This window comes from Aaosphaeria arxii, assembly GCF_010015735.1.
Source record: "Aaosphaeria arxii CBS 175.79 unplaced genomic scaffold BU24scaffold_2, whole genome shotgun sequence".
Lineage (NCBI taxonomy): Eukaryota > Fungi > Ascomycota > Dothideomycetes > Pleosporales > Aaosphaeria > Aaosphaeria arxii.
This window is the reverse complement of record NW_022983475.1, coordinates 1,438,140-1,460,642: the sequence shown is the minus strand read 5'-3', so window position 1 is coordinate 1,460,642 and position 22,503 is coordinate 1,438,140. Positions and strand designations below refer to the sequence as shown.

The 22,503-nt window shown below is 51.2% G+C and overlaps 5 protein-coding genes across 5 annotated transcripts; all 5 read left to right on the top strand.

Annotated features, from left to right (window-relative positions):
- Positions 1-7,847: 7,847 nt before the first annotated feature.
- BU24DRAFT_405748 (uncharacterized protein) lies at positions 7,848-8,887 on the top strand (the record flags this gene model as incomplete). Its single annotated transcript, XM_033525724.1, has 4 exons — positions 7,848-7,998; positions 8,142-8,170; positions 8,279-8,422; positions 8,486-8,887. The coding sequence occupies 4 exons, from the start codon at positions 7,848-7,850 to the stop codon at positions 8,885-8,887; spliced, it is 726 nt and encodes a 241-aa protein (XP_033387368.1).
- A 2,485-nt stretch (positions 8,888-11,372) lies between these two features.
- On the top strand, positions 11,373-15,369 carry BU24DRAFT_364414 (uncharacterized protein). The gene is made up of 3 exons (XM_033524244.1): positions 11,373-14,248; positions 14,297-14,594; positions 14,642-15,369. Exons 1-3 carry the CDS (start codon positions 11,455-11,457, stop codon positions 15,186-15,188), a joined length of 3,639 nt encoding a protein of 1,212 aa, XP_033387367.1. The 5' UTR covers positions 11,373-11,454; the 3' UTR covers positions 15,189-15,369.
- Positions 15,370-15,689: 320 nt separating this feature from the next.
- BU24DRAFT_418615 (UBC-like protein) lies at positions 15,690-17,509 on the top strand. The gene has a single exon (XM_033527022.1). It carries the CDS (start codon positions 15,867-15,869, stop codon positions 17,088-17,090), a length of 1,224 nt encoding a protein of 407 aa, XP_033387366.1. The 5' UTR covers positions 15,690-15,866; the 3' UTR covers positions 17,091-17,509.
- Positions 17,510-17,685: 176 nt separating this feature from the next.
- On the top strand, positions 17,686-18,839 carry BU24DRAFT_341079 (eukaryotic translation initiation factor 3 subunit H; the record flags this gene model as incomplete). The annotated part of the gene is made up of 2 exons (XM_033523258.1): positions 17,686-18,209; positions 18,269-18,839. 2 exons carry the CDS (start codon positions 17,686-17,688, stop codon positions 18,837-18,839), a joined length of 1,095 nt encoding a protein of 364 aa, XP_033387365.1.
- Positions 18,840-19,470: 631 nt separating this feature from the next.
- Positions 19,471-22,478, top strand: BU24DRAFT_476069 (uncharacterized protein; the record flags this gene model as incomplete). The annotated part of the gene is made up of 4 exons (XM_033532917.1): positions 19,471-20,204; positions 20,270-20,840; positions 21,369-21,481; positions 21,605-22,478. 4 exons carry the CDS (start codon positions 19,471-19,473, stop codon positions 22,275-22,277), a joined length of 2,091 nt encoding a protein of 696 aa, XP_033387364.1. The 3' UTR covers positions 22,278-22,478.
- Positions 22,479-22,503: the final 25 nt, after the last annotated feature.

Below are 22,503 nucleotides of genomic sequence, written 5' to 3'. Positions count from 1 at the left end.
GATGGATGGTAGGATGGGTAGGATGGGTGGGATGGGCTCTGAACGAAACGAAAACGAAATGAAATGACTACGCTGGCAGCAACGGTGGAGGGCGATAAACGAGCGTGTAACGTGGTGGAGCGGAGGGGCAGAGACACAGGGAGATACAACTAGTCGAGAAGTAGCAGTGCGTGCTCCTGTGGCTCTTCCTCACCCTCACACGCGCACTCTGGTAGATGGGGAGATGTACGGAGTGGGAGTAGAGATGAGTAGATCGGTAGATGCAGATAGAGAAATGACCTCGATTGCTTGGTCGATCGATTAGTCTACTATATCAATATCCTGTCTTCGTCGTTGTCGTTGTCTTCAAGAGGAGACAAGGTGATACCCAGGAATCCGGGAACGTGAATCTGGGAGTTACCAGACCTGGACCGGGGAAATGGATGAGGAGGGAGGAGAGGTAGGGGAAGGTAGAAGGAGAAGACCTTGGAAAGGGAAACGAGAGTGTCGGTCACGGAGGGATGAAGGCATGGGCAGAGGTGGGAAAGTTAAGGAATAAATTAAAAGAAGATGGTTGTTAGCCAGGAGGAGGGGGATCGAGCACCCAGCACTCAGCACCCTAGATGTAGGTCCATGTACATGTACAGTACAGTAATGGATGGTCCAGCAGAGTGCGGAATACACTAGATGGGTGTAAATAGGTGTAATAATGGTGATAATAATAACCACCCAGATGTATGGGGAGTAATGTATGGAGGACGTGCGTATATGTTGTATGTAAGAGAAGGTTAAATGGGTGGACGGACGGGTGGATGAATTGGTGGGTGTGCACCACCACCACGAGAAAGAAGAATAGCTAGAACGAGCGAGATAGAGAGAGAAGATGAGACGGAACAGTTAGGTGTTGTTCCCAATATGGAGAATTCACAGTAGAGGGAATAGGTTGGAATAGGACAGGGAATAGGTATTGGATACCTTAGGTATTCGCCTCTCCCTCCCCTCCCCTCCCCGTTCTCTCACAATTGTTGTCAATAATGATGGAAACGGAACAAATGTTTGGTTGATCCTGGCATCTTCATGTAGGTTTGTAGACACGAATCCTTGCCACATGTTGCATCCTCGCATCCTTGCAACCTGGCAGATCCTACCGGTACATACATACACACATACCTCATACATGGATGAGGATCTGTTTCGTTCGCAGTAGGCGTAGCATCATCCTCCATGGATTTTGGTATTGTTCATGTCTATGGTTCATCACCCTTATGTTTATCAGTGTTTGGTTGAATGTTGATGAATTGAACTGAATTGAAGTGAGGAGTTGTCGTTGTAAGAGAGTGAGGGTCATCCGATTTGGCCATTCCCTTTTCTGCGATCCAAGACCAGCCACATCCATTCTCGCTTACTGGGATCATCCCTAACCCATCAGTACAGGTATACCTCTCCGTACTTGTACCTCTAGGTTTCCAATACACTAAACTATCCTACGATGCGATGCTTGCCTCCTCAAAATAGTGTAAATCTTCCCAAAACCTTGAATGTCTTGTGTACCGTCAACCATCGCCGCGCCATACAAATCGACTTGCAGCATGCCAGGATGTGGCAGGCTCAGCAATGCACTCGTCTCTCTCCACATGCCTTTCTCAATACCAACGATAATCCGTACAATCATAACAGTCCATTGCCTACATAGAACTCAGACAGTATTTCTCACTATTTAAGTTCCGTCCAGTAGAGTACAAATACGTATGTTCTTGCAGATCCATACCTGGGAGAGACACCCGACCGGCCCGGTCTAAGGTCAAGTCACGAAAATGCGTGCCACAAACACCCGAACACAGCATCTGGAAATATTGTATGAGCGTGAGCTGCGTCAATCCCCTTGTCCTTTTCCTTGCCCTTGGTCACAAAATGCTCTAGGGCCAGGTTCCTTGACGAACATGGCTTTGGCGAACTACGCCATACCGGCACCCAGTTCTGTACATCATTGGCACCAGCTGGATGGAACCAGAAGAGACGCTGTCGAATTTCACCAACAATAACAAATATCAGTAACTACTCCATACACACAGAGTAGATGCCCTACCACCACACATTATGGCGCATTCCAATTCCATAATTGCTGTTCAAAGTATGTGGTCGTTTGATCGCCGAACTTCTTCCCCTGGCGGCACGGCGCCCTACGGAAGGGGGACGTTTCTGTTTGATCATCCGTCGTGGCTGGCGGTTCAACGACTCCACCCATAATTACTACATACGGCTATTGTATTGTATGGGAATAGCAACCTGTTCCCTTGGCGAATTTACAAACGGAGCAGGCGTTCTCCTACGAAAAGCCTATCCATCGCCCTAGAAAACGTGTATTCTTCGTTACGATAGATAGTTTTTTTCCACACACTGTGTATGCCTTGTCAAACGCATGGTACGCACGCTGTAGATGTCTGCTCGGACACTCGTGGTGCGCCTGGACACACATACATATTACTCTGAGACATACTGCTGCATCTACGTTTTGTATACGTTGTTTTTGCTGTGGGGTGCACGCTGGTGGAAAAGTGGATGTCGTGGTAGAACAGAGATAATATCATATCATAGGTTCGTTCAGGAACCTTTTCAAAGGACTTTCGTATAGGAAGACAATTATAATAGGTAGCCTCGTCCTAGTCGTCTCGTCTTTCTCCATGTTATTCGAATACGAGTTACCCGTCCACCATCACATTCCCGCTGCAGAGAATCATAGATCTCATCCCTAAATCAACACTAATCTGCCCTACTAACTTAAAACACCTACACCCACATCCATATCCACATCCCACACCACTCGTAATACACCGGACCGTCCCCGACCTCACCACTCTCCATTATTATTACCATGTAACTAACCGTCATCATCATTGGGATACAGGTACGGAGCTTCTGGATCTTCAGGGGTTCCAATTCTATCAGCCGCTCCCACGTTCCGCCCCGAGGAGGCTGAAGGGGCAAAATCAAATCAGGTATGACCGGGACATCTCACCTTCGAGAACATCTGCTGTATCGTCGTGTGTTATTGCTTACCGGCTTCAATCTATCCAGCAACCAACAAGCATCGACGATGGCTAGCTGTGCTTCCTTTTCGTTTGCTGCATGTGGATGACGCAATGAAACGCCTTCCGCGATGCTGGCCAGCAATGAGACTGTGTCGCCCAAACGGGACATGTTCCAGTTGGTCACCAGTGCATTGCTTCATACCTTCGATGCCTCACAGCATCGTCAGATCAACATCAACAATACAACACGACCGCCGGGCTAATGTGAAATTAACCGGTCGGTTCTACATGAGGATCATCGATGATAATAGAAATTTCCAATGCTTGAGCTGACATCTCAACCGCTGGGCGAGGGCTTAGGCGCTACTACCTCCTCTTCTCGCTACGAACTGCAACCCACGTTTAGATCTGGCTGTGCCTCTCAAACGTCAGGTACCGTCGCAGTTCTCGTGAGTTACTATACTGTTCCCCGACCTCCCGTTCCCATCACCATGTGTCGGATCAGCTCCACCCCCTCCCTTCCTCTCAGCTTACTTGTTTACTTGCAGAATAAACACCTCAGGCTCCACCCCCAGCGATGGGGCCAAGCCGCCAGCAGTAACCTTTGATCGCAAGGTATTATTGGAGCGGGGTCTTCGTCACTCCTCGGCGCCCTGGCGGGGAGCACAACATGGGGCGCGTCCATATTCATATTGAACACGACATGCGTGTTACATGATGTATGTGCAGTATGGTACAACCACACCTGATCCAAGCACTCACCGCTCCAACTACTGCCTCCAGCCGTCCGAGGGGATACACCACGTTGGCCACAGGCCATGCTGGATGGTCGTTGACGACTAGCAGGATCTCTAAGACATCAATGGAAGGACAGAGACCTGTCATAGACGCAGGCGATGGATATTAGAAAGAGCCCAGGCAGCCTGATCATCCTCCGTGCAGCGTTCAATATCCGTAGACAGCCTCGAGGATGAACATGCATGCACCTGGTGGTAACATACACATTACTGTGTACCCCGATGCCATGTATGAGTTCATCCGTGCGCCCCACGCCCCAGTCACTTTGCGCCCCAAAACCAAAGGACACTGTGCCTATGATTGTAACTGCACGTTACCTTACTACCACGCGCGGGAAACCATGCGCCACGCTTCCTTTGGCCATTTCGTACGCCTACTCAGCACCTGCTTCCAGCCGCGAGACCTGGCCCTCACAATACTGTATTTTGGGCAGCGGAAAGGGGCATGCATGACTTCCAGATGGGCCTCGATCTCGCATGGTCACTGACAGATTTAGTCGAAGACTTCTTCATTAGGTATTTTGTCGCCGCAAGTCTTTCGGTGGCACTGGAAACAGACGTTGGAACAGCTAATATACTGATTTCCTCATTGACCGCCTGGTCTCGAGTCGGAAGAAAATAGCATGACCGTCCCAACGCTCTGGTCCTCCTTGGGTAGCAGCAAAGATGTTTTACTTCATCCATTACGAGAGGATAGAATTTCAGTCACCCGCCGTTAGGCTATAGAAAGTCTTTGGCATTGGTGGGAAGACGATGACGATTGACTCTACTGCACCTCACAGGCATCATTCAATAGTCACTGCACTGGTTTCCCATATGCAAGGCGTCTCACTGCTCTCTACAGATGACCTACCGTAGCCTTATACTCCGCAGAAACCTGCAGCCGCTTCCATCACGCTGCATGATCAGGGTTTTCCCACTTCGTTCAGGAAAACCTCTACAACCTCCGATTTGGCCCACCAAATTTCTCTTCTCCAAATCTCAGGGCGGACCAGAGTGATTGCTGCAGGATCGCCTATGATCGGAACGGAAGCAGAACTTCCAGCTTGACCACGAGCTGCCATGACCAGGTCCTCAGCAGGCATCGCCATCTCCGGAAGTATGCACTGTACACAAAATCCCATTCTTAGGGTCTTCTCCTCGGCTCATCGAGGTAAGCATCTATTGGCTTCGTGTGACTTTACCATTCTGGGGGTAACAGTACATCAGCTGGTCCTATATTCGCATGACACGCACGGCACAGCTCCCACCGACCGCACAGCTTTCTCTCCATTGTCCACAAACAGACATACAACTCAGAATTTCTCTACTTCCCGATTCTAATAGCGAACCCGACCAGCCTCTCGCGGCGAGCCCGTTCTCGTGCTGGCTGGAATGATCGCCACTGTCGGTTGTAGAACCTACGACCACATGGCTCGATTCTCCCATGGTGATGTACAGTACATACATACAGGCAACGACCTGAATCTTGCATCGTGCGGGTGGAGGTAGGTAGCTGCGGTCAGCTGGCCAGCATATGAGGCGACTGGGTGTGTGTATGTGTGTGCTACAAGCACATCACATCACCTATTCCACTATGTGTCTCTTTCTCTCTCTTCTCCTTTACGGAGTACTCCGCGAAGCTTCCAAAGAGGTAGTTATGTTCGGAATGTCGCCAAAGGCATCATTGAGATCCCCACGCAATGGGAGATTCGAAGCGAACCGTGGACTATTGTTGTAGACACTGGGCCACGTTTCTTCCCAAGACCAGGAACGTACATACATACCATACCCTTCGTACCTCCACTCAGCCCGCCCTCTCGCCTTGCGCGTGGGTGCGAGAAGGCTACATCTGGAGAGCATATCGATCCCGATACCCAGGTTCACATGCGTGCTCTTCGTGTGGGTTCCGCGTGAACGGAGTAGATGTCGTGATTTGGTTTTGATATTACAGAGCTCCTGACACTTTTGGAAGAGCTGTGAGATTCTTTAGTACCCTTCTTCGTTGATTCTTTAATGCCAAAATGATGATGATTTGTTCTATTTTGTCTTTGCCTTATCGTGGGAATCATCCAAGAATTTACCAAGTACGGAGCAAGTGTGCACTTTTCGCTCCTATGGCAGAGGACCACTTATTCACACTTGCAGACTCAGACATACCCGTACCGACAAATTGACACGATCTCGCATACACGTGCACATTAAATCGTCGGGTTCTGCACAGCGCGAAGGCGTGACAATCATTGCATTTACCTCGGACACCAAACGAGACAAGCAAACCGGCAGTATGGACTTAAGCAGGCAACGAATCGAACATTAATATCCCTCGTGCCTGAAAGGGTAAGTAAGGCATCGAGTTCGGGGCACGAGGGATCGAAGATCATTCAGCCCGGGGACGAGAATGGGATTTCTCAATTTTCTTTCTTTCCTTTTTTCCCACAAGCCGATGAGACAGGCGTGGAGACGATAAATGTCATTCGCGTGGATATGTCGCGCTGGGGCTTTGTTTGGGAGTGGAGTAGAGCTGATGCGCTGGCTTCCTTTTTTCATGTGGATGTGGTGTAGTGGGTTCCCGATGGAGGCTTATTACCTTTTGCCAATTATCGTTGGTGCTCACTGCCTGCTCGTTATGCAGGGACTAGACTGGCTGGAGGGAAGAAGGACGGGGCTGGGCTGGATGATCGGATCTCAGATCTTTGCCTGATTCTGAGGGGGAATTTCTGGGGTAGATTGAGTGTACGGAGTACTTGTCTCGTGTACTTGTTTACTTGTACGAATAGTAAATCGACACTTTTCGCTAATTGATTGATCGGGGATGGAATACCTGCCTAAAGAGTCGAGGATGGGCTTTTGGCTGGGGATGAATGGCATTTGCTAATAACGATACGCATCGATTTCTCTACCTCGTTAATTGATTGATTAACCAACATAGGACTGATCATGGTTTTGAAGGATCAGCTTTAGCATACAAGTACATATTTCTCTATATTCTCTCTGTTGTCCAAGTCCTCTATCAATATGCGCTTTCTTTCGATTGACAGCATTGATCAATAATAACTCCGCTTCGATTCCACTTTTTTTATTCCACTGTATTTGCACATGTACTCCATATCGAGTACCATATCCATACTATCAAAATCGCGGTCGCAGTCGCAGAAGTAGTTGTTAGGTTTTTATTTTGCCGATGGCCGCCGTGTTGAAGCAGAACGACGTCACCAGTACCAAAGTAGGTACATAGTTGCTTTGCTGGTACCGGTACCTGTACCTGAAAAGATGGACTAGCCCAACCAGAAATGCACGACACATGGACAGTAACTACGAGTAATCATCTACCCATTATGACAATGACAAGCTAGATACGAGTAGTACCTAAACAATTTTCACAACTTCAAACTTCAAAGTAACTTTCTTCATGAGTGGGTTGGGTAATTAATTGGATTAGCCAAGAGGGACGGATGTTCGGCCACCGATCGTTCCTGTCCAAGCTGTGCCTGATGGATGGACTTGACGAGGTTGAGAGGCGATCGAGAGGCGAGGTCAAATAAGATCTTAGTTACTGTGTACTGTGTATGTACCTAGATAGACCGTCAGCGAGTGATGTCTCTCTCTGCTGAGTTTATCCATTTTTCTGATTTGCCTTGATTCGACAATCTTTTGCTCGGCGCTAAGTCATCCGACGACGCCGTCATGACTTTTCATTCTCAACCCAACCCAACCAGCCAGACTTGCCTGTCCTGTCTCGTCCTTGGATTGACTTGCCTTTCCCTGTCCTATCCTGTCCTGTCCTGTCCTGTCCTGTCATCGTCTAATAATCTCGTAAACTCTGCTTGACCTCTCCACTTCCACCTCCATCACCACTTCCGCTTACTACCAACTTCAACCTCTCTCCTGCTACCATCTTCCTCGGCGACACCTTAACCTCCTGCTCACCCCACCACTGCTCACGCTACATTCACACACTCCTTTCGAATTCGTTCGTCCACCGCATACTTTTCCTTCATAACCATCCTCTGCGGCCGCTGCAATCTTTCGCTTCCCGCTGTTCTCCCTCGCTTGCACCGCCATGCCTATCCGCAATCCCTTTCGTCGAGCCGGCGGCGTCGAGGTTATCGATGAAAACCAGCGGCCCTCCGCGGATCGCGGTTTCCAGAACACTGCTGTCAACGGCACAAATCCTGTTCAAATCAAAGAGCCTACAGAATATAAACTGAGTGGTATGGACATGCCCCCATTTCAGTATTGTTTCACTGCTTTCCATCCAATCCTCCCCGCGCTGAATCCAAGCCTCGGCGGAGGTCCTCGGATGGTGCCCATTCAAACATTGAACTGCGCCAGTGCTTACATTGTGCTCTTATAGAAATCAACGATAGCGGGGTCTATCTTCCGGTACGATTACACCATTACTCTTTTCATAGCACTCGCTGCAACAACGGCGTCCTCCACAATATGAAAGATACATACTTGCGCAACCTCATTTACTGATTGCCATGATAGCCTTCGCCGACCACCGAGAAGCCAGCATTTTGGCATTCCAAATCCAATGCCTCAACCACGTCCTCCAACCATCGAAGTCTCTTGAATGAAAACGAACCCTTCAACATCTCCAGAGAAAGTTTCGATTCGTATCGGAGATCATTCGTACGTCGGCAGCCGCTGCAATTGATCAAAACATATGCGACATAAACTGACGCCCACTTCTAGGATATCTCCGCTCGCTCCCCGGTGATCGAGAACGACACCTTCCCCAGAGGATCCCTCGATGCTCGACGATCGTTAGACACAAGACGCTCCCTTGATGTACGCCGTTCGCGAGCCCCTCCACGTTCATCCCTCCAAGAACGCCGCACCGAGGAAACCCCTGAGGAAGGCTTCGAGGATGTAGGCCTCAACGACGAGCCAAAGCCGCAGGCGAAGAAGCGTGGCCTTTTCGCTCGCTTCGGAGATAACGCAGATGCCCCCCACGAGGATAAAGATCGACCGACATCCAGCCATCTCCACTTCAACTTCACAGGCCGGAAGCGAGCGCAAAGTGGTGGACAGGGCTCCGAAATGAAGCCCATGAACAACAAGAATGCTCCACTCAAGCCTGAAACCGCCGTTTAAAGGACGACGCTCGGCAAAACAAGCACAAACGAAACTTTGAAAGTACGAAGAGATGATTGAGAAGTCCACTACCTGCATCTATCTTGGTGCGACCATTCCGCGTTGCCTCAGGATCGTGCATCTGTTTTAAATATCTACATAAAGCATCGCGGCGTTTATTGGGCAAGGGGCGGTAACGTCATATATCAATGATATCACCGGGCGGACCGCACAAACCACTAGCCAGTACCAAGATGTAATGAAATGAAACGAACGGGGAGGAAGTGAGCGGAGAATTGGGAATCTGGCTGGTTGGTACACGCTGCCCGGAACGCTTATACCACAATCGTTACATCTGTATTTAATACCTCTCCATACGATATTGTATATGCACCCTTACGTTTCCTTCGCTTTTGGGCACAGAATGGACGGGAGCTTATAGGATCCTTTCGGCGTTACGTTATGATCATTGCTTCACCCCTAGGTACATTTGGGAATGAAAGGGAAGCTGGGATTTTGGATACTGTTGGAGGGAAGTAACATATCATGCATTCGCTGAATATACTTATCTCTTTGAACAATATACGCAGAGCCAATTTCCTCATTGATCAAGTGTCTTCTGAATTCCTTCATGCGACCCAATTGACAGTCGTATGCCTAATCATATACAGCCATATCTTCTCAAAAGGTATTGAGTTCAACCATAAATTTATTTGCACAGCATAGTAAGACAACCAATGAAATAAGTTTAGGACTAAGACAAAGATCTGTTTGGTCAATGCAGGCTCAGATTGTTGCCTGAACTATCCGCTGTCCAACTAGTGAGGACATCATCACGTGAGCGCGCGAATCGTCGCCTGCCGTATTTTGTCCACGACGCGTCCACGCCGTCGCCACTTCTCTCCTCCTTCAGCTTCGCACATACGACTCACAATTCATTTCCAACGTTCCCAGATTGATCCTCTCTAATCGCAGCAATGAGTACCGAAGAGGAACAGTACGACGAAAGCGCCATGGGTGCCCCTGGTGCGCCCACGCCTATATCTGCCCTGGAGGTAATGCGGCTCGACGCAATGCCATGTCTTCGCATGGGCTGACTCTGGTTCTAGGGTGTCAACGGCTTGACGGCGCGCGACATCAAGCTCGTGATGGAGGGAGGGTACAACACAGTCGAGTCCATCGCTTATACGTGAGTCTGCTACGGGATTTGCACTTGAGCTATCATCTTACTGACACCAATCGCAGCCCAAAACGAACCCTCGAACAGGTCAAGGGTATCTCTGAGCAGAAGGCGACGAAGTTCCTCCAAGAAGGTAATGTTTGTTTCTCGCTTTCGTGACACGGAGACTAATTGTGCCCAGCGTCTAAGCTTGTCCCAATGGGTTTCACAACAGCGACCGAGATGCATCAACGACGCAGTGAACTGATATCTATCACAACCGGCTCCAAGCAACTTGATACCCTACTTGCTGGTGGAATCGAGACCGGGTCCATCACAGAGATTTTCGGAGAGTTCAGGACAGGAAAGAGTCAAATATGTCACACACTCGCTGTTACCTGCCAGCTGCCGTTCGACATGGGTGGCGGCGAAGGCAAGTGCTTGTATATTGATACTGAGGGAACGTTTCGTCCGGTGCGATGCCTCGCGGTCGCTGCCCGTTACGGTCTGTCTGGAGAGGAAGTTCTCGATAACGTCGCATACGCTCGCGCATACAATTCAGATCATCAGCTTGAGCTTCTCAACCAGGCCGGACAGATGATGACGGAAACGAGATTTTCTCTACTTATTGTGGACTCTGCTACTTCCCTCTACCGAACAGATTTCTCAGGGCGTGGCGAACTATCAAGTCGACAGACGCACTTGGCCAAATTCATGAGAGCGCTTCAACGACTTGCCGATGAATTCGGCATTGCGGTGATAATCACCAACCAGGTTGTTGCACAGGTTGATGGTGGACCAAGTGCAATGTTCAACCCTGACCCCAAGAAGCCTATTGGCGGTAACATTATCGCACATGCAAGTACAACGCGGTTAAGTCTGCGAAAAGGAAGAGGAGAGACTCGTATATGCAAGATCTACGACAGCCCATGCCTGCCTGAGAGCGATTGCTTATTTGCGATTAACGAGGATGGCATAGGCGATCCTAAAGAGAAGGATCTCGAGAATCACTAAGTGATTGGATTGGATCAATCGTGTTCAGAACATTTTCCTCAACATTGTATCTTGCGCATTCGGGAGGCGTTGTTGAGTTAGGCTGGGTTATGGGGAGTGATGGTGACTACTAAGATCAAGAGTGCTTTTTTTAGCTTCTTACGATATTCACACGTTTTATGTCTCATTAGACCTACTGCAACGTTCCAATGTTTCTTTGTAGATCCTTGCTTGTAATATAATAATGAATGATAAAGAGATCGTGTTGTGGCTGAACGTGCGTGGCTCAAGCTTTGACGCTAACAAAGCAACCCTGCCTCGACGGAGCTCTCCAAAGTTTTGTTTGATGCGCGACCTCGATCAACATCAACACCCCCCAGTTGTGCGCGCAACCGACTCACGCTCCTTTCATCCACAGTCCTGCGCATGATTGACAATGGCAAATAACAGGGGCACCTGCCTCTACACCGAGGCGCGACTTAACATTCAGCCCGCATACCCAGGTTCGACCATCGCTTTCACTCTACCCGCAACTACGACTTCAACCTTCGGCACGCGTACACAACCCAAGCGGAGCGTTGTAAATGACGAGAGCATCGGCCAGGATGAGGGCGAATTTGCGAGACGTCATCTAGGGACCGATGGGTCCATGTACTTCAGGCGGAAACAGGATTCTTACCCGAGATCTTTGCTTTGGCGACTCCTGGACAAACGAAAGGCCCTCGAGATACAGGCGGTGGATCTCGACCAGGATTCCAGAGGCACACATGAAGCAAACCTCACCATAATTCTACAGTTCTCCGCGCCGATTCGACCATTCTGCATCGCCTTCGCCGAACCAGACGATCGAGACGCGGTTACGATATTTGCCATCACCTCTGCCAACGACCTATATTCAATAACCCTGCATCGCGATTTCTTCAGCAACCCAACCGCCTCGGAGCAGGATATTGGCGATTGGTGCAAGAGGTCTTCCATCAACCAATTTGTCCTCCGTGTTCCGTACCGCCTCACCGCTTTGAATCACAACGAATTGCTGGTGTCGTTGGACAATGGAGGGATATTACAGCTAAAAAGAGATGCCAAAGATGAACTCGCGTGGTCGGAGATCCTTTATCAACAGAGCAGCTGGACAGGCTCTGTGCGAGGTTGGCTACCATGGAAGGGAGAGCAGAAGATACGATTCGACAACACGGACTTGGACGCAACTGCCGCCGCCGCAGTCGCATTGTCCCCCGACAAACAGCACATTTTCTCTGTCTGCCTGAACCACCGGCTCCGTGTATGGAACATCGCATCTGGCAGACCGGGCCTCCAGTTGGACCTCCTTGGTGAACCGATTCATACCAACGAGAAGACAACGCCGTATTTCATTGGACCCTCACAGCTGGGGCTTATGTCGGTTGTCAACATCCAAGGTGGTGTTGATGGCGCTCTGTATCACGTTGTTACCTACTCACCGAAGCAGCACCAGTTCAAATTCTGGGGCATCCGAGACGCCGATGACCTGGAACTTGGATTCTACGAAGTGAAGCAGGGTGTCGACTTCATCCCGCCTGTTGACGAGCTAATGGACTCCACGGTCTGGACGTTGGAGGAATTCATCATCAACCCTGGACCGGCCGGGTGGAGGGGCACAGAACTCTGGATCCGGGCACGATCGGGACCTAGCAGCAGAGTGTATTCGCTCAAATTCGACCTGAATGAGGATTCCAAGAAACTAGCCGAGATATGGAAGAACGAATGGGTATCGGTGGATTTGGGACCCCTGACTATCGATGCATTGAAGACGAATCCCTCCAACCCGAGCGATGCGGAAATAGATCCCTCGGAAGCATTCGATCTAGCCTCGACAGAAAAATGGCTCGATTTCCTATTCTTCCCAAGCCGATTCACGACGGCAACACTGGAAACAGCATTGGTCGTATTCCAAAGAGGGTTCAGTCAGGAGAAAGGAGCTCAAATTCCTACACGGGGTTCGCTGAAAGAACGGATTTGCTCGACTATTGGAGCATTTGCAGCTATCAGATGCCCTGAAGATTCTGATGCGCTTGCGTTTGAAGAGTCCGTGGCTGCTCAGTGGCAAGCGTTCTACGGACTGATCAGGGATCTGCACAAACGTCGAGGAGAGTCTTTGTCTCTGGTATACGATTTCAAGGAAGATATGCCGTGGCTCGTCCAAAGCGACTATGTCACAGCAATTCGCCAATGCAGTGAGCCAGAAACGTTCAGGCTTAACGTCTCTGCACTGTCTTCCTCTCGGTCCCTTAGCGGCCCCCTTCGCAAACAGCTCCCTAACAACGAGACTGGCGACGTAGCGAGATTGTTGAATGCAGCGGCCTCCTTCCGACGGGGCCTTCCTACTTCGTTCCAACAACAACTGCAGGATCAGGTCGAGGCCGAGCTTCTTCAAAGCCAGTCGCTGTCCATCGTAGACCGCATGGAGCTGCTCGAGCAGAATCTCGATTTGTCCCGTCAGGTCTCTGACGAGGATCTTTCTTTGCTTGTCGAGGATCTAGGAATGGATGTGAAGGATCTGACAACGGACAAGTTCCTACACGCCATCTCCCTGTTGGGCCAGAAAGAGGAAGGGTCACTGAACCGAAAGAGACAAGCAACGCGTTACGGCGTCCAAGCGCTTATCACTATTTCTCAGGAAGTTCTCCAACTTAATTACAGCACCCTGCTGGATCTTCTGGTCCTGGTCCTGTTCATGCAGTTCGAAGAGGACCTATCGGAGGAGTTTGAGGCATCAGAGGTCTACATCGAGTTGATCAACCAGCTCAAGGACTGTGTTGTGTTGACCTGGTTGGCCAGCAATGCTTGGGCGAACCAAGCCTCGACGGGACCTAGTTCAGAAAACATGATGAAGCACCTTTCAGACACGTACAATCTGTCGCGGAAGCTTCCTCTTACACAGACTGTCCTGGAAGGGATCTATGGCCACAGAGCTTTCGACCTTTCAATACCAAGGGTGCTCAAGAGCAACTTCCTGACATATTGGGCAAGAGCATGGTTGAGTCAAACGTTTGAGCATCGTGGGTATGATGCCACTCTGGACGATATCATGGGAATATTGTTACTACAGAAAGAGTATGTGGTAGCTGCTCGGTTTTCAAAACTACTGGGCGACGACAACTACACGACGTATCTCAAGGGTCGGATGCATGTAGCGTTGGGAGAGAACCACCTAGCTTCGATTTGCTTTCAGAAGGCTGCATATCACCTCGGTAGGATATTTCAAGATGCTGTGTGAGACTGTTTGCTAACAAACACAGGCGTCGGCATGTTCAGCCTCGAAGATGCGGATACCATCAACTTGATCCCGGTAGACCAGCAAGATTCGTTCTCGGATGGTCTCCCCAAGTACTATCACCACGTCCTTGGACTGTTTGAGAAGGTCAAGGCGTACACATACGTGGCAGATTTTGCTCGACTAGGCCTCAGAGCGTTGAACGGAAATGAGAACGAAGAGCTGAAGACGGACCTTCTTCTACGCCTTTTCACTGCATCTGTCCAGACTTCGAGGTTCGACGAAGCATACACAGCACTTACCAGACACACCAATTCAGCACTGTTAGTACGCACCTGTTTAACTTGTTTCACTCGCTAACATTTCCTAGCAGATTCTCAGACTTGCGTAAACTTGTCAAAGTGATGATTCAGCAAGACCAAACGCAAGCACTCTTGAAGTTCCCGTTCGTTGGACTGGTGGATGATGTCGATAACATCCTTACTGATCTCTGCCACAATACTCTGAACCTTTCCTCTGGCCCTCCATACTATGAGATACTATACGCTTTCCGCATATCGAGAAACAACTTCCGAGGCGCAGCTGCCATCTTATATGAGCGACTCCAGCGGCTCAAGACAACCTCATCACAGGCCCACGACCCCGCGGATGAATCATTAACGCAATGCTACCTCATGATCATCAACACACTATCATCTGTCAGCAAAGAGGACGCATATCTCCTCGCAGATCAACGCATTGCCGATCCAGGGGCGCCACAGTGGGGTCTCGGGAAAGCAAAGAAGTCCTTGACCAGGCAGATCGTGACGCTCGATTCCCTGAGAAAAGAGTACCAGGCCGAGTTGGACCGTGTAGAAGCAATTGAGAACGGACAATACCCCTTCCTGGATAATGGCGACGACATGGACATCTTGTAATGCCGATGTTATGGGCTTCTTAGCGTGGCGTTTCTTGTTTCATTTATTGGGATGGGTCCGGTCAGATCAAATGGAATCTTGGAAGAGAGTCGGGGAAGGAACTGAAGGAATTCAGAAATTCACTTTGTAGCATTGGGCTTTACCCTCATATATGTAGTACCTAAAGTAAAAGAATCTTACCCTTAATGGGACTTTCAGACACAAAACTCACCGCTTCTTGCAACCTGTTTCTAGATCATCACCATTCTTACGAGCCATTGGCTTAGGGATGGTTAATTAGTGCGATACTCCGAATATCAAAATCACTGAGCTTTCCTAATGCGGAGAAAAGCACCAAACAAACGCGCTACCGCATATCAGGCTAGCCCTGCGGATCAGTGGGGCCGGGCGCGCTCTCCAACATACAGAGTACACCACCATCACTTGTCGCGCAGCCACTCGCGCAATCGACGCGCAAAGTTGCTTCAAAGCCAACTCTCCAAAGCCCTAATGCCACCTCGAAATCTCGAAATCCTTTCCTTCTTCTAGAACCTCGACGGAGGTCTTCACAAATTTCCTATCATGGTATGTAAACAACCTGAATACAAACAGTGCCTGCCACGCTGTCTACACATAATCGCGTCCCTCACCTCGGGGAATAAAACCTAACAAGAGCGCTATCACCAGGCTTCGAAATCCATGCGCCGCATAGCAGCAGACGTCGGATCACTGCACCGAGCCGGCCTCCCACCAAACTACCTCTTCCCACCTAATGCCTCGGACGCCGACCTCACGAGCCTCGACGTCCTGCTCGCAGGACCCCCAGGAACACCCTACGCCACTGGAGTCTGGCGCCTGCACCTCGAGATCCCGCCGACGTACCCGACAGCTCCCCCGACCGCGACATTCCTCACCAGGCTATGGCACCCGAACATCGACGAGGCGACCGGCGCCGTGTGCGTCGAGACGCTCAAGCGCGACTGGAGCTCCTCGCTGAAGCTGCGCGACGTGCTCGTCACCATCTCGTGTCTGCTGATCCAACCGAATCCCGCGAGCGCGCTCAACGAGGCGGCGGGCAAGCTGGCCAGCGAGGATTGGGACGGGTTCTGCAGGCGGGCGAAGCTCATGACGGATATCCACGCTGCGGTGCCGAGGGATTTGGTGGGCGAGGTGCGGGAAGCGCAGATGAGGGGGGAGGATGTGGAGATCGTGGCTGTTAAGGAGGCTGCGTCGAGCGCGGTTGCTAAGGTCCAGCAGAGCTCGGCGGAGGACGAGGAGAATAAGAGGAGGAGAGGGGTTACGGCGGAAGTGGAGAGCGACCCTGAGAGTGACTGGATACCTAGTTTGGGGAACGTGAAGGCATCCGAGGGATTCACTGCTGGTGTTGATAGCAGAGATAATATCTTTGGGATCAAGGGACTCGATGACCCTATGCAGCTGGATAGCCCCCCGAAAAGGACCGTTTCCAGTGGTGTCAAGGAAGACGTGCAACAGAAAGAGAATGGCGATGATGATTCGGATCCCTTCATCACGACCTCGCCAAAGCAGGATACTCAATTGTCGTTCGAGCTATATGTTCCGCGCCCATCGTCTTCATTCAGTAGGACGAAGTCATCCGGCATCTCGACCGACGACTGGGAGTCCCACGTCCGCCCAAACTCATACCTGGCCACTCCATCCGGCGAGCAACTCCGTTCTCTAGTCGAGGAATTCTCATTGCCATGGCACGAGTCTCAGATCTTGCACGGGAGCGGCTCAATTAAGAACGGCACCCCCAGAGCCGAGGTCCGGAAGAGAATGGCAGGAGAGGAGTACGAAAGTAGAAGGAGTTGGGAGATGAAGAAGTTCAAGGGCACCGGCTACGATCTCGCGAAGTACAATCGTGGAGATTTCGGTCCAAGGACTGGCATTGGCCGTCTTTGAGACTGAATTCGTCTGTTCCTTGCCTCTGCTCTCACTAAATGGTTGGGGGTCTTGGGTGGCTTTGTGGTGACGTCTCGGCGTGATGAATCCGCCATCTTCTGCTTTACTTTGCTTTGCTTTGCTTTTCAGCATTGCCCGGTGTATCGGGTGTTCATCATTATTTGCCTGTGTGGCTCGGCATGGGAGACCTCGCGGGGAATCTGCTTCACGACGGCTACGAGAATGCATGGGAGGGAGTCCTTGGTAGTTCTGGTATCATGATCCAGATTTCATATTGCATCAGCTCACTTTTTTCGAGCACATTTGACCTTCTCGCTACGGCCGGTTGGTAGTTACTTCCATTCTGGCGGCTTAGAAAGCCGCATTAATACACATTAAGAGTACTGTAACATGCACTCAACAACATAACAGCATTACTCTATGGGCCTATTCATAGTACTATTAAATATAAATCATGCCCTCATTGGGAGCTGGAGGTGAGATTATCTCGCCACGTGATGTCCTGTTCGCTTAAAGCAAGAAGTCTTGGCACAGCAAAGAGAATATCGAAATCGAACCCCACCAAACCTTTTCGCGACAGCAACATTCGAATAATATGGCCGACGCAAGCAAGGAAACGCCGCTCAAGGCGGTGCAAATCGAGGCGCTGGTGGTCATGAAGATCATCAAGCACTCCAGCCAGTCTTTCCCCACCACGGCGACGGGATTCCTTGTGGGAATGGAGGCGTCCGGCACACTCCAGGTCACCAACTCGTTCCCCTTCCCCACCGTGGACGCCCCAGCTTCCGATGGCCACCAGGACTCTTCATCGAACCTCGCTGCGGCCGCGCCGCGCGCAAAGTCCAATGTCGCCTACCAGAATGAGATGATCAAGTACCTCCGGGAGGTCAACGTCGACGCGAACAATGTGGGCTGGTACACGAGCACGAGCATGGGCAACTTCGTCAATGTCAACACGATTGAGAACCAATTTTTCTACCAGAAGGAGTTGAACGAGAAGACCGTTGCTCTCGTTCATGACGTGAGCCGTAGCTCTCAGGGCAGCCTCAGCCTCCGCGCTTACAGGCTCTCGCCTTCGTTCGTCGCTGCATACAAGGAGGGAAAATTCACAACCGATAGGTAAGGAGATTTGCAGCACCGAATTGTTGTTGGACTTGGATTCTAACGGTATTGTACAGCCTCCAAAAGAGCGGACTCCGCTACCAGGACATTCTGGTCGAACTTCCTTTGACGATCCACAACTCCCACCTCCTCACCTCGCTCCTGCACCAATTGCCTGCCGATGCTCCCAAGGAAGAGCTCGCTTTCCCACCCAACCTAGCCGCTCTGCAGCAGGACCCCAACACCCCCAACCCACCGCTGTACCCCAACTTCGACTCCCTGGACCTCTCCATCGACCCCTTCCTCGAGAAGAGCTGCGATCTCCTCCTCGAGAGCATCGAGAACCACCACACAGAACTCAACAACCACCAATACTACCAGCGATCATTGGCTCGTGAGCAGGCCAAGATCACCGCATGGCAGCAGAAGCGAAAGGCAGAGAACGCCGCCCGCGCCGCCTCGAAACAGGCTGCGCTGCCGGAAGACGAGTGGCAGAGGCTTTTCAAGCTGCCCCAGGAGCCGAGCAGGTTAGAGACTCTGCTCAACTCCCGGCAGGTGGAGCAGTACGCAAGGCAGGTGGATGGATTCGCGGCTGGTGTCAGCACCAAGATGTTTGCTGTGAGGAGCAACTTGATGCCCGGAGAGTAAGAAGTAAAATTCGGGGCCGGGAGAAAGGGCGATGTTTTTCCTTCGAGATTAATTCACACGTCTTATGCTTCTTAAGAATAGCATTGGGCATGGCGTTGGGGATGGTAGACTTCTCCTCTAGGCATGTCCCTCTTCGCGACGGGACTGAAAATGAGAAAACCGGCACATGCGCCGGAAATATATTTGCATGGCTACCAAGAAAACAGGACAACAGTGGAGTCCGTGCGAATACGTATTGGCCCCTTAGTGATGTCAGCGATGGGCGTGAGCAGTGAAATATTGGATCGGTACGAGCAGTAGTATGTACGGAGCACTATGTAGTAGTTTATGCTGGATGCCACCTGTTGGCTGGCGCGCCGGGTCGGTGCCTGAGATATTGAGAAATTGACCAAACTTGGCTTACGGCAAAATGCGATCTATGACCAGTCTGACAAAGAAATCCCAAAACCCATAACCACGCAACTCCCATAAACATTTCTCACCACACAGAATCAAAGGGCCCGCCATGAAAGGGCCAACCGAGACAATCACCGACCCGTTTCCACTCCGATTGCCCAAGCGACCCAGATCTTCACCTTGACGGCCTTGGCAACTGGAATAACGGTGGCCAACGGCCACAGGCTCAGAAGCCATGAACATCCACCACCCTATCCGGACCCTACAGCCCGCCGACCTCCAGCGGCTCCAGCAGCAGTCGAATGACGGGTCGCTCCACCAACACCTGCAGTCGCTCCAGCCGGGACTGCAGGGCCTCGATGCGATATCGCAGAACCCGGGCGACGCGGCCCTGTTCCAGCAGCGATACCTAGGCGATGGATCGCAGCACGCGTCGCAAGCAGCGGTCCCGCACCAACATCCTCACCCCTTACATGCGCCCAATCCCTTCGAGCACAATACCGGATTGCCTCAGTCCCAGGCGCAGTTCCAAGGCCTTCCGGGCGGTTACCAGAACGTGAATCGATACAACTTGCTGGCCGGGCCACAGCAGCACATCCAACCTCCCCCGCCCCCGCACGCCCTCTCCCAGACCTCTCCACAGCAGTTGCAGCAGATCCAGGCCCAGCGACTCCCGGATCTCGAGTTACAGACGGAATTTATACAGGCTCAGGCACAGGCGCAAGCGCAGGCTCAGGCACAGGCTCAGGCGCAGGCTCAGGCGCAAGCACAGGCTCAAGCACAAGCGCAGGCACAAGTCCAGGCGCAGGTTCAGGCTCAGGCGCAGGTTCAAGAAGCGGAGGATTATCCCGCGACAACGAGCCATGGTCAGTTTGAGGGACTGAAGCTGATACCGCACCCGCCGGATTTGGCGGAATGGCGAGAGAAGCTGTTCCACGTTGATGATATCATCACGCTGACGGAGGAGGAGTATGTGTAGCCCCACCGCTGGCGATGGCGACTGTTAAAAACGAATCTCTCTAACTTAAGCATAGGTTCCAAGTCTACTTCCCACACATCGACAATGTCTACTCGCACCGCTCTACACAACGACACAAGCGCAAACGCTTCGTCTCCCACTACTGGGACTGCCGACTAAAGGGCCGGCCACCAGGAACTAAGAAATCCACCGACCCCGACAAGAAGAAGCGGAAGCGCGTTGCGCGGGAGCGGGACCTATGCGATGTGAAAATCAAGATCACGGAGTTCTTCGATGGCAACGAGTTGGCGGAAGAGACGGGGCAGCAGCCGCCCATGGACATGGACATGGACACAGACACCACGGCCGTAGACGGAAACTTCTTCCCCCAGACGCAGGTGCCGCCGCAGCAGGTCAGCCCTTGGGGCATGCCGATGCAAGTTCAGCAACAGCAGCAGCAACACCGGCCGATTGACAAGCCGAGGAAATTCTACACGATCCAGCGAGTTAATGGAAATGGCGGGAATGGCAAAGGCGACGGCGTTGCTGGACCGCATAAACATTCGCTCGAGGAGAGTGACCGCGTGAAGAAGAACAGTGTCGTCCGGTGGATGATGAAGAACGAGAAGGACAAGAAGAAGGTGCAGGTGAGTCTATCTTTTCCTTTTCAGTGATCCCGCATATCTACATCCGCGTCTCTCTGTTTGCGCCTACAACGTGATATCACTTCTGCATGCTACGCATACGTTGAGATTGTTTTTGTCCCTTCCATCAGTACATACAGTGCTGCACCGCCTCAAGACGGCTTGGGGAGTTGCTATGGTATGAAAGACCTATGATCGACATAAGCCATTGGTTCTAGATGTTCTAGTCACGTCATGGTGAACGTACGATGCATATGGGCATTCAACATATTCTCGCCATGGCGAATTTCGCAGATACATGCTCAGTCCAACCACTGGCATTAAATCTGCAGCTCCATTTTCATCATGCAGCCGCCGACGCGCGGCATAGTTTCTTTATCTCTTCGAACAAGCACTCTCTCCCCGTACTACACGCTACCCAGATTTCAACCCCCAGTCACATATACGTCTACTGCTGTCTCTTCACTTACATTTCGTTTTTGCTTTTCTACTTCAAAATCTCTCACGTTCAGGATGACCGACGCAAACCAGGGCAGTGACACCACCAAAAAGACGTACCACAAGAGGGCGACCGGCAATGCTCTTTCAACTGTGAAGCTTCACATGAAAGAGGATGATCTAAAGCTGTATGGAAGCTGTTTCTGGTGAGTACACCTCTCCCTAACCGCGTCTCAAATGCTGCAGCAATCGTACAGTAGCAGTATGCAATCGATAGCAGATGACGTCAACCTTCTCGAACACACCCCAGCTAACCATTTCCGCGCTAGCCCCTTCGTCCAACGCGTATGGATATCTCTCGAAGCCAAGGGGATCCCATATCAATACATCGAGGTGGATCCCTACAAGAAGCCGCAGTCTCTCTTGGACATTAATCCTCGCGGTCTCGTGCCTGCGATCCGGCACGGGCCGTCATGGTCGACGCACGAGTCGACGGTGATTATGGAGTACTTCGAGGACATAGGTGGTCCACGGTCCTCCCTCTTCCCAATGAATCCCCAGGCCAAGGCGACGTCTCGTCTATGGACGGATCACATCAATCGACTCATCATACCTTGCTTCTACCGGCTCCTCCAGGCGCAGGACCCCAACGACCAGGTGAACCACGCCACCGAGCTCCGGAGCGAGATGAGCAAGCTCGTCGAGGCCGCCGACCCGCAAGGCCCCTTCTTCACGGGCCCGAAGCTCGGGTTCGTGGACGTCCAGATTGCGCCTTGGGTGCTGAGGCTGCGGCGGGTGCTCGGTCCGTACCGAGGATGGCCTGAGCCCGAGGAAGGGAGTCGATGGGCGAAGTGGGTGGCTGCGATCGAGAATGATAAGAGCGTGCGGGCGACGACGAGCGACGATGCGCTCTATCTCGACAGCTACGAGCGATATGCGGAGAACAGACCAGACACCAGCCAGCTTGCCAACGCGGTCAATTCGGGCAGAGGATTGCCGTGAAGGGATTGTGATGGTGACGTTGACCTAGGCTTGGAATGTGAAGTGTACAAATGTCTATCTTATACTAATGATCGATGTCTCTTCCCCAGCGTGGAGATTGTATGAATATTACTTCTTTATCACCATTATTGCTATCTACAGTTTTATGTATATATTGTAATGTCTTTTTTTTTTCCTTTGGATTTGGTGGACTGGATGCGTTGAGCGTTGGGAGTTAGGAAGACTC

Bases quoted from the DNA above. Each gene is read 5' to 3' on its own strand.
- BU24DRAFT_364414 (XM_033524244.1), top strand. From the start codon at position 11,455: ATGGCAAATAACAGGGGCACCTGCCTCTACACCGAGGCGCGACTTAAC. The intron at 14,249-14,296 runs GTAGGATATTTC...TAACAAACACAG, and splicing joins GAAGGCTGCATATCACCTCG to GCGTCGGCATGTTCAGCCTC. The intron at 14,595-14,641 runs GTTAGTACGCAC...AACATTTCCTAG, and splicing joins AGACACACCAATTCAGCACT to CAGATTCTCAGACTTGCGTA.
- BU24DRAFT_418615 (XM_033527022.1), top strand. From the start codon at position 15,867: ATGCGCCGCATAGCAGCAGACGTCGGATCACTGCACCGAGCCGGCCTC.